At 39.7% G+C, this 12,417-nt stretch overlaps 1 protein-coding gene across 1 annotated transcript in view; it reads right to left on the bottom strand.

The window, feature by feature from the left end:
* The window catches only part of LOC115210701 (GRIP1-associated protein 1), a 138,742-nt gene that overhangs the window by 65,174 nt on the left and 61,151 nt on the right, over positions 1 to 12,417 (bottom strand). Inside the window, exons 3-4 of the mRNA XM_029779386.2 lie at positions 9,216 to 9,277; positions 8,391 to 8,417 (exon numbers count right to left, since the gene is read on the bottom strand). Coding sequence (XP_029635246.1) covers positions 8,391 to 8,417; positions 9,216 to 9,277 — 89 coding nt within the window. The remainder of the gene's footprint in view (positions 1 to 8,390; positions 8,418 to 9,215; positions 9,278 to 12,417) is intronic.

Here is a 12,417-nt window from a genome sequence, read left to right as displayed (position 1 = left end):
ACGTCCGTTTTCTACGCTAGCATGGGTTGGACGGTTCGACCGGGGTCTGGGAAACCAGGAGGCTGCACCAGGTACCAGTCTGATCAGGCAAAGTTTCTATACCTGGATGCCCTTCCCAATGCCAACCACTCCAAGAGTGTATTGGGTACTTTTTTTGTGCCACCGGCACAGGGGCCAGGGTAGACTGGCAAACGGCCACAATCGGTTGGTGCTTTTTACGTGCCACAGACACGGACGCCAGTCAGGCCACGCTGGCATCAGCCACGTTCGGACGGTGCTTTTAACGTGTCACCAGCACGGGTATCTTAACTACAATGTCCATTTGATTTTCATTTTGATGTTGGTGTTAACGTACTTGACTCAATAGGTCTCCTCAAGTCTACGATTCAAGGTTAGCACAGCAGGCCGTCCTGCAAGCCATGAACTCACTTCATTTGTCAGGTATTCGAAGTCAGAGCATATCTCCAGAGGTCTCGGTCTTTCGTCATAGCCTCTGTGAGGCTCAACGTACAAAGGTCATGCTTGACCACCTCGTCCCATGTCTTCCTGGGTCTACTTCTACTCCGGATTCCTTCAATAGTTTGGGAGTAGCACTTCTTCACACATCTCTCCTCATATATATATATATATATCATCATCACCATCATTTAACGTCTGCTTTCCATGCTAGCATGGGTTGGACGATTTTGACTGAGGGCTGGCGAACCAGATGGATGCACCAGGTTCCAATCTTGATCTGGCAGAGTTTCCACAGCTGGATGCCCTTCCTAATGCCAACCACTCCGAGAGTGTATTGGGTGCTTTTTACGTACCACTGGCATGGGGGCCAGTCAGGTGGTACTGGCAATGACCTCACTTGAATCTTTTTACACATGCCACCAGCACAGGTGCCAGTAAGGCGATGCTGGTAACGATCACACTCAAATGGTGCCCTTTTACGTGCCACCGGCATGGAAGCCAGTTAGCCGCTCTGGCAATGATCATGCTCAGATGGTGCTCTTAACACCCTACTAGCATGGGGTACAAGTGTCAGTAAGGCGAAGCTAGTAATGATCACACTCGAATGGTGCCTTTTATGTGCCACTGGCACGGAAGCCGGTTAGCCACTCTGTCAACGATCACGCTCGTATGGTGCTCGTGCCCGTCATCGAATTTCACTTTGATTTTGATTTCGATTTCACTTGCCTCAACAGGTCTTCGCAAGCAAAGCGTAGTGTCCAAAGAAGGAAAAGGTACACACAAGTGGCTGGTTACGCCCCTGGCACAGGCCACGAGGTTATGGTCACATTTGGCTTGCCGGGTCTTCTCAAGCACATCATATTTCCAAAGGTCTCAGTCACTAGTCATTTCCTTGGTGAGGAATAATTGGTTAGTTTAGTTATTAGCCAAACATGGATGATGTTTAGGACAATAAACCTTCCTAAACATCATTAAAGACCAAATGTTCTAAGTTCCAAATTTCAGTTTAGCTTTACCAGAAGAAAAATAAGATAGTTATAATAAGAAACATATAACAAAATTTTCATTCAGTTAGCTGCCATTACAAAATGTCTAAATGGGAACTGATAAGGGCAGACTAAGAACATGACTAAAAATCAACATTCATATCATAAACCTCAATCTTAACCATTTTTTGGTATCAACCGACCTGAAACAGCTCCTGATTCTTTCCTATTCAAACTTCCTGTCCTAAAATGATCTAAATTTAAAACTTCCATCAAACTTTCATGTTCATTTATATTCTAAGCACCAACTTTACCATTTTGTTGGGGTTAAGGTTATTCCTGTTGAAAGACACTGCTTTTGTTTCTATTAATTTCAAAAATAACGAACAATTAGTGAAATAACTTTGTCATTATTAAGCTGGTATTTGAAGCGAGCTGGCAGAACCGTTAGCACGCCGGGCGAAATGCATAGCCGATTTTTGTCTGCCATAACGTTCTGAGTTCAAATTCTGCCGAGGTCGACTTTGCCTTTCATCCTTTCGGGGTCGATAAATTAAGTACCAGTTACACACTGGGGTCGATGTAATTGACTTAATCCGTTTGTCTGTCCTTGTTTGTCCTCTCTGTGTTTAGCCCCTTGTGGGTAGTAAAAAAATAGGTATTTGAAACTTGGATTAACATGAAATTTTGAAAGATCACTTAAAACAGGAAAATTTCTATCATAGAACCAAGGATGGTCTCAGATAGGCTGGTATCAAAAGGGTTAACTATGATAAAGTTATTTTATCAAAATCTTCATCATTGAGAAAATTAATGAAAACGAAGCCAGTATATTCCAACAGAAATAAGTTGACAAACGGGTTTGTCATAAGTGTTAGAATGAAGAATGAATCATGTTAGCACTTAAGACAACTGTTTGGGTTTTTTCTTTTTTCCTTTTTAAGATTTGGTAGTTCTACCAGCAACTGAAGCAAGTCATAAATATTCTCTTGTAGCTCTTGTGAGCTGGATTAATGCCAAAATTGAATGGTACAGTTCACAAATGTTAGGAATTAGCAACAAATGAAGGGAATAATTGGCTAGTTTAGGTGTTAATCACACATTAATTATATTTATTGATGTCAATTGTATTTAGTGTTGTTCACAAGACTGAGGTGGTAGGGAGAAATAATAGTTTAGCAGACAGTGGTATATCATCATCAAGGCGGTGAGCTGGCAGAAATGTTAGCATGCTGGGCGAAATGCTTAGCAGTATTTCATGTGCCGTTACGTTCTGGGTTCAAATTCCGCCGAGGTCGACTTTGCCTTTCATACTTTCGGGGTTGATTAAATAAGTACCAGTTACGTACTGGGGTCAATGTAATCGACTTAATCCATGTGTCTGTCCATGCTTGTCCCCTCTATGTTTAGCCCCTTGTGAGCAATAAAGAAATAGGTATATCATCATCATCATCACCATTTGATGTCCACTTTTCTATACTTGCATGAGTCTGATAGAATTTGTTGAGGCAGATTTTCTATGGCTGGATTCCCTTTCTGTCACCAACCTTCGTATTTTCAGGCAGGATATTTCTCATGGCCAGGCTTTTGTTTATTTTTTTTCCACAGAAGACTGGAAACAAACAACACTGCTTGTATGACAGTGATGCTTGTTTACAATCATCGCATGGTGTTAGGACAAGGGGACACACATACAACATCATCATCATCAATGTCCATTTTCCCTGGACTGTCATGGGCTGGACAGTTTGACAGGAGCTGGCAAACTGGAGAGACACACCAGGCTCCAACTGCCTGTTTTGGCCCTGGTTTCTACAGCTGGATACCCTTCCTAACACCAACCACTTTGCAGAATATACTGGGTGCTTTTTATGTGGAATAAGGACAGGTGCTTTCTATTGGGCACCAGCACCAGCCAGTTACCAAGTAGCTTGCAAGACAAAGACCCCTAAACAAGGAAAGGATGTGGAACTGAGGGAAATGGCTGTGCCAGGCGAGATGTCAGACTATAACAGAGGGACAGGGATAGTTACCTTACTATAGTGGGTATACTTGGCTACCCCAGTAGGACAAGGATAGAGAAAAAGGTAGAGAGACACTCTTTCTCAGACACACACACTTTCAGTTTTCATCTACCAATTTCGCATATAAGGTTTTGTTCAATCCAGATCTAAAATGGAAGACACTTAATCAAGGTGCCACACAGTGGAACTGAACCAAAGACCACATGGTTGGGAAGCAAGCTTCTTAACCAGACAGTGGTATATTAAGGGAAAATGTCATAGTTAAGGTTAACCATAAGGCCAGAAATAACAAAATTTAGGTTGGCAACAATAATGAAAGACATGAATGTCACATCATCATCATCATTTAATGGCCATTTTCCATGCTGGCATGGGTTGGACGATTTGACTGAGAACTGGAGAGCCAGAAAGCTGCACCAAGCTCCAATCTAATCTGGCAATGTTTCTACAGCTGAATGCCCTTCCTAATGCCAACTACTCCAGGAGTGTAGTGGGTGCCACCAGCACAGGAGCCAGTCAGGAGGTACTGGCATCAGCCATTTTTGGATGGTGCTTTTTATGTGCCAATGACACAGGAGCCAGTCAGGAGATACTGGCATTGGCCATGTTCAGATGCTGCTTTTTACATGCCACCGGCACGGGGGCCAGTCACGCAGTCCTGGCACCGATCACGTTCAGACAGTGCTTTTTATGTGCCACCAGCACAAGAGCCAGTCAGGGGGTACAGGCATCGGCCACGTTCAGATGGTGCTACCGGCAGAGGGGCCAGTCAAGCGGTCCTAGCATCGATCATGTTCACATGTTTTCTGAAAATGTCACTGCATTGTACTTGACTGTGGAACCAAGAAACGATGAAATGTATATAAAGACAAAAAATTCAGAGAAATAGTTGCTTAAGAGGTTGTCTATCACAATGTGAGCACAAATATTGTTCCAAACTGGTTGACAAAAGATCAACTTCTAGAGACATCAGCAGCGGCTTTTAATGTCCGTTTTCTATGCTGGCATGGGTTGAATGGTTTGACAAGAGGCTTGTGAGTGGATGAGGTAGATAGAAAGTGTGTGGAAGCCTGTTTTGTGTGGGGGAGGAGGTGTCTCCCTTACTGCTTGACAACCAATGTTGCTTTGTTTACATCCCTGTAACTTAGCAATTTAACAAGAAACCAAATAGAATAAGCACCACACTTTTAAAATAGCCATTGGGGATTGATTTGTTCAACTAAACCCGTCAAGGCAATGCTCCAGCATGGCCACAGTTCACTAATTGAAACAAGTAAAAGATAAAAAAATATCTTGCTCTTAGAAATTTTCCTGATTTTCTTTTTGCTTTTTTTTTTTTCTTCTGTCATTGACATTTTACATTTCAGATCTCAAAAGATCAGCAGCTTTTATGGTAAACGATGTGATTCCGGTCATTACAAATAACGAGAAGATAAGGAGTTGGATGAAAACCACCAGACTGGAAAGTCCAGATTCAGTTCAGGAAGTATTAGTTTTATATATATATATATATATATATATATATATATATATATATATATATATATGTATATATACATATATATATATATATTCTTTTATTCTTTTACTTGTATCAGTCATATGACAGTGGCCATGCTGGAGCAACGCCTTTAGCCAAGCAAATCGACCCCAGGACTTATTCTTTGTAAGCCTAGTACTTATTCTATCGGTGTCTTTTGCTGAACTGCTAAGTTATGGGGGACGTAAACACACCCACCAGCATCGGTTGTCAAGCAATGTTGGGGAGAGGGAGGGGGATAAACACAAACATGCAAACATATACACACACATACATATATGTATATATGACTGGCTTCTTTCAGGTCCATCTACCAAATCCACTCACAAGGATATATATATATATAATATATATATATATATATATATATATATATATATGTATATATACATATATATATATATATTCTTTTATTCTTTTACTTGTATCAGTCATATGACAGTGGCCATGCTGGAGCAACGCCTTTAGCCAAGCAAATCGACCCCAGGACTTATTCTTTGTAAGCCTAGTACTTATTCTATCGGTGTCTTTTGCTGAACTGCTAAGTTATGGGGGACGTAAACACACCCACCAGCATCGGTTGTCAAGCAATGTTGGGGAGAGGGAGGGGGATAAACACAAACATGCAAACATATACACACACATACATATATGTATATATGACTGGCTTCTTTCAGGTTCCATCTACCAAATCCACTCACAAGGATATATATATATATATATATATATATAACAAACATAAATGGATTGGTGCACGTACGTTACGATAATAAACAGCCGAAATTTGCCATGATGAATCGGTTTCTGACTGAAGAATGAAGGCTCTGAATGACTGTCTGTTTTCCGTGTTCGTCAATTCGTGAATTTCACAGTCTTTATATATAAAGTTTTATTCTATATATATATATACATATATATAGGAATTTATTGTGTAATAAGATAAAAAACCAAGGCTGTGTAGATATTAGAGCATTTATAGATAGAAGGTCTTACAGCTGTTTCTAGGATATTAATTAATTATATCCCTTCATCAGAGACGGTGTGAGAGGATAGCTAAGTCATAGTTAGTTTAGATGTGATACAAAATAGGGAGTGAGGTGGGGGAAAGAAAATTGATGCAAGACATGTATGGGTATTGAAGTTGTAAATCCATTTTTTAGGCATAATGGTATATATGCAATATTCCAATATCCTATGAGTAAAGTCCAAATGTCAAACAGAGTTTAAAATGAGTCCTTTCAAATATAGCGTTTATAAGCAATGTAAGATTCCCTTATGAGTGAGTGGAGCCTGGTGTAGCCTTCTGGGTCATCAGTCCGCAGTCAAACTGTCCAACCTATGCCAGCATGGAAAGCAGACGTTAAACGACGATGATGATGATGATATATATAAATCATCATCATCGTCATCATCATCATCATCATTGTCATCATCATCATCGTTTAATGTATATGATTAAAGTGGCTTATTCACAATTTACAACCAAAAGGCAGAACTATAGACATCACTAAAGTGACTAAGTGTCTAAGTAGGCACCAGCATTGCTAGAAATAAGAGTCAAAACAACCTTTAGCCATGAGAATGCACTTGAAGGTGAGGAACAATAAACTACAGCTGTTTCCGGGATATTTTATATATCCCTTCATTGGAGACGGTGCGAAAAAATGGTTAAGCAATAGTTATTCTAGTTATTCTATTCCTTAACCATTTTCTTGCACCGTCTCTGATGAAGGGATATATAAAATATCCAAGAAACAGCTGTAAGACCTTCTCTTTATAAATGTTCTGAAATCTTTCACAGCCTTGGATTTTTATCTCATTCTGTTAATTTTTTATATGTATATGCATGCTAATATATGACCTACGTTGGAAACCTGGAGCTTAACTATAGTCTGTCCATAGCACTTACTCAATAATACCCGACACCTTTGGGTCTTCTTGATAGCATTACCTCCCATAACCTATATATATATATATATAAAATAATAATCACACACACACACACACACACACATATATATCATCATCATCATCATCGTTTAGCATCCGTTTTCCATGCTAGCATGGGTTGGACGGTTCTACTGGGGTCTGAAGCCAGAAGGCTTCATCAGGCCCAGTCAAATCTGGCAGTGTTTCTACGGCTGGATGCCCTTCCTAACGCCAACCACTCCGTGAGTGTAGTGGGTGCTTTTTACATGCCACAAATATATATATATATAAAATAAATGCAGATGGCTTCAACAGTTCAGTTCATACTACAAATGTTTCAATAGCATGGCATTATTTTATATGGTAAATTTCCCACCATTTCATCAAACATCTTTGAACTATCAGAAGATGAAAAAAACCAATCTGCAATTAAAATTCAGTCTCTAGAAATATTAGTAGGAATTCAGCTGGAACACATCAACTGTAGGCTAGAGTTGGTAACCAATTATCGTTAAGATCCAAACCAATTAAAAATGCATACATACACACACACACACCTACATACATACACACATCTACATACATGCATACATATACACCTATATACACACATACATACACACATACACACACACACACACACACACATACATACATACATACATACATACATGCATGCGGTGCCCTAGCACGGCCACAGCTCGTGAGCTGAAACTAGATAAAAAAAAAAATAAATAAAATAAAATAAAAAATACATACATACATACATACATACATATATACATACATACATGCATGCATGCATGCATGCGGTGCCTCAGCATGGCCACAGCTCGTGAGCTGAAACTAGATAAAATTTTAAAAAATAAAATAAAAAATACATACATACACACACACTCACATACATACATACATACATACATACATACATACATACACACACACACACAGACACACACACATACATACATACATACAAGAGATAAGGATTGGGGTAGATAAGATTCGGGCTGCATAATTTCATTTCCATGTCTTCTACAGAGCATTTACTAGATTAGGAACAAGTGACATATAAATATTAAGATCCAGGAATCGAGGTGTAGGGAGAAAGTCAGCTTCAAGCAATCCCTAAAAAATATAAAAAACAACTTTCAGGGAAAATAGAGGTTTATTGAGGTGGAAGGTTGTGGATTTTTTTTTTGTACTTCAATATGAAAAAAAATCCACAATCTCCTAGTCTCAAAAAACCCTTATTTACATTCCTATAACGTAGCAGCTCAACAGGATGAGTACCAGACTTAAAAAGGGTAATTACTAAAGTGGGCTTGTTCAATTGAAGCCTTCAAGGCAGTGCTCCAGCCTGGCCACAGCCCAATGACTGAAACAACTGAAGGATAGAGACATTCCAGGAATTTTACAAAAACAAATAAAAATAAATGTTTATTTAATTACCTTTGCTTTCTTGCTTTTGTTGATCACCTGAAAAAAACGAGAAAAGAAATGTCAAAACAGAAAAGAAAATATCCAAGGATAAAAAAAAACACCAAAAACATTGGTATTGAGGAATCTGGTTTGCCAGTCCTCAGTTAAATCATCCAACCCATGCCAGCATGGAAAGCGGACGTTAAACGATGATGATGATTTTCATTGATGGAAGCATTCCTGGAAATCCTTTTTGAGGATAGCAAGTAGCTGCCTCATTGCAGGCTCTTGGATTTCCTTGGCATTTGGAAATTTTTTACCTTCCTAGTGGTAACTGTTTTTTGGAGAGATTCTTGGCCATCATAACTTCCAAGCCATGTCTCTTTCCACACACACACACACACATTACACATTTTTTCTGCCATGGTCACTGATGGAATCTCTGTGGTGTTGTGAGGTGACCACACTCTGCACTCTTTAAACAACAAAAGTGAGCAAGAACATTATAGCTTAGTGATCATGTGCGACCGAGTTGAAGGTGGCTTTACTCAGCATACTTTAGCTCTGTTACCAAACCTTGTATTTTATGGACCCTGAAAGGATGAAAGGCAAAGCTGAGCTTGGCAGGATTTGAACTCAGGCCATAAACAGCTGGGAAAAAAATGCCACTAAATAATAATTTCCATAGCTTAAGTAAAATATTAAATTAATTCTGAGGTAAAAAAAAAAAAAAGAAAATACTTTCGAAGAAATAATGGACATATTTGAAGAATTTCAAATATTAATAAAATAATGAATACTAAATGAATCACACAGAATATTTTAGGTCACAAGTGAAAAGATGGAAACACTTACTTTGTTGGCTCTCTGGAGATCTTTATCACATTCTTCAAATTTCTCTTTTAAAGTTAAGAACTCTGCAATGAGAAGCAAAAACATAAAAGGAATCAAATCTGAAAATCCAAACAGTTCTATTCTTAGTAACCATCTCAACCTCTACCACCATTACTTCTGAAACTACACCTGGAAATCTTAATGGATGGTCATGGCCCTTTTTTTTTTTACTTGTTTTGGTCATTACACTGTGACCATACTGGGGCAGCACCCTGAAGAATTTTAACTGAACAAATCTAAACCATTACTTATTATTGTTTTGTTTTTTGTAAAACTTGGTACTTATTCTATTAGTCTCTTTTGCCAAACTGCTAAGTTACGCAAACATAAACACACCAACGCCAGCTGTCAAGGTACACACTCGCCATGATAGACTGCTAGCCACTAAATCTTTTTTATTTTATTTTATTTTATTTTCTCTCCCTGTTTATTTCTGTGTCCCTTTCTGTTGAAGAGCGTAGGCTCGAAACGTAAAAGACTTTCTCACCATCCCAAGCATTAACCTAATACATCTGTTTGTTGTTTACACACCCGTCTTCGTCTTTTGTTTTTTTGTAGTAAATTTTCACTATAGCAGAAGACACTTGCCCAAGTGAGACTGAACCGGAATCATGTGCTGAACCGGAATCATGTGCTGAACCGGAATCATGTGCTTTGGAAGGAAACTTCTTACCACACAGCCACACCTGCGCCTAATTTGATCAAAAATCTTAAATAAGCAACAGAGAAAATGAATTCAATCTTGAAGACATAGTTCTCGTTACTTCAGAAATTCAAGCTGAAACTTGTTCTTCATTGCATTTGTTCCTTTAACCATTCTTCATCTCTCAGTCCCACACACTCTTGTAATCTTTACCCAACCACCCACACCCCCGGTTCTTTTATCCAATACTCCACCCACCACTTACTCCTACTCACCTAATTCCATCCATACAGACACCCCAACACCACTATTTAAATCTATCAGTTACACCTGATCACTGCCACTCTCTCTTCCAAAATGTGAGTAGCCATGCAGCTCCTCTACTGTAAAAAAAAACCCTGGTCTGCTCTGGTCCCTTCTCTCATACTTTAACCCCTTGTCTCCAAGAATGAAGCTGCCTCTCTTGGGGCTCATACTCTTGGAAATTGCAGGTTGCATGGCACCCCCACTAGTGTTGTTGGCATAAAAAACACAGCCAGTACACACTGAAAAATTGGTTAGCATTAGGGAGGCATCCAGCTATAGAAACCATGCTAAGGTAGATTGTTGGGACTTGTCAAAATATCCATCCCATACAAGCAAGGAATGTGAACAATAAATGAAAGTGAGGAAATTTTTCTTGGGGTTTAGGGTTGCTTTATTTTACTTCAATAACTTGGAATATATGTACATCATGGTCATCATTTAATGTCCATTTTCCCTGCTGGCATGGGTTGAATGATTCGACAGGGGCTGGCAAGCTGGAGAGCTGCACCAGGTTCCATTTGGCTGTTTTGGCTTGGTCTCTACGGCTGGATGCCCTTCTCAACACCAACCACTTTGTAGAGTGAATTGATGCTTTTTATATGGTGCCAGTGGGGTCACCGAGTAGCTTGCCAGACAAAGACCGTTCAGCTGAGAGAAGATGTGGAACCGAGGGAAGTTGCTGAGAGCCAGATGGAAGGTTAGAGTGTTAACAGAGGGAGAGAGATAATTGGCTACTCCAGCAGAACATGGGAGGAGGAGGGGAGAGTGAGTTAGAGAAAGAGAGGCAGTCAGTCAGAGAGAGAGAGAAAGAGAAATAGATGATGTTGGAGATGTATTGGGGCATATCGACGGGGAACAGTGGAAGGAGTATAAGTAGTAAAGAGGGGATAGTGGAGGGTGTGTGTGTGTGATGAACTGACAGGAACAAAACAGTAAATACTTCCACCTGGCCCGTGAGCAACTTTAGAGAAGCATTTTCTTCCATCAGTCTTAGAGACCCTCAAAAAGGGCTTAGATGTTGCCCTCTATTCCCTGACAAAACCTTTAACAAAAATATAATTTTAATGTTAAAAAAAGAAAGCCTAAAATATTTCAAGTAATCACGTTGTTGTTTTCACATTTCTCAGTTCAAACCCCACTCAAACCAAAACTGAATTTCTCTCTTCCAAGGTCAGAACATTTACAATTATTAATTCAAATGTCGCATTTCATAAACCAACCCCCAAAACATTGAGAAGCAAGTTGCCAACTAATTTCTGTATATATCAAATTGCAGCAGCAACAACAACAACAACAGCAACAACAACAACAGCAGCTGAGTCCGAAAATAGCTATTGATTACCATGTTATTTAATTATGAAATCTCCATGGATTGTGTACATGACCATGTTGCTACTATATTTGTAGCAAGCAAACAAACATACATACATACATACATTCTATAATGAAATCCATCGGAAGGATAATCCTGAGGACAAAGAAATAAAAACCCACAATATGGTAGAAGCCATAGCCACTCATAATGAAAATGAATGCTGGTGGAATGTACCATTGAAGATCTCAATAAATTGTAAGATCAACAGACCTGACATAATGATTTGGGATCATCATCATCATCATCATCGTTCAACGTCCGTTCTCCATGCTAGCATGGGTTGGACGGTTCGACCGGGGATCTGGGAAGCCAGAAGGCTGCACCAGGCTCCAGTCTTATCTGGCAATGTTTCTACAGCTGGATGCCCTTCCTAACGCTAACCACTCCGTGAGTGTAGTGGGTGTTTTTTACGTGCCACCTGCACAGGTGCCAGGCGAGGCTGGCAACGGCCACAGTCGGATTGTTGCATTTTACGTGCCACCGGCATGGAAGCCAGTCGAGGCGACACTGGCTTCGGCCACAATTCGGATGGTGCTTTTTACGTGCCACCGGCACGGAAGCCAGTCGAGGCAGCGCTGGCATCGGCCACGATTCGGATAGTGCTTTTTACATACCACCGGTCAACGTATTCTAAACCACATAAATTTTAAGAATGAATGAGCAAAAAAAATTAAGATGGGATGGAGGTAGGGTGGAGAAGACAGAGGGGATAGAGAAGAGAAATTGTGCACAGTTGTGGAAATTAGCTGTCCAGTGAACATTAACATAAAGCTGAATATCAGTGAAAAAGAGAATACTTATGCTGAACTAATGAGAAATCTGCAGTTACTCTATCCAGA

This window comes from Octopus sinensis, linkage group LG4 (assembly GCF_006345805.1).
Source record: "Octopus sinensis linkage group LG4, ASM634580v1, whole genome shotgun sequence".
Lineage (NCBI taxonomy): Eukaryota > Metazoa > Mollusca > Cephalopoda > Octopoda > Octopodidae > Octopus > Octopus sinensis.
Note: the sequence above shows the minus strand (reverse complement) of the source record. Positions and strands in the feature narration are given on the sequence as shown.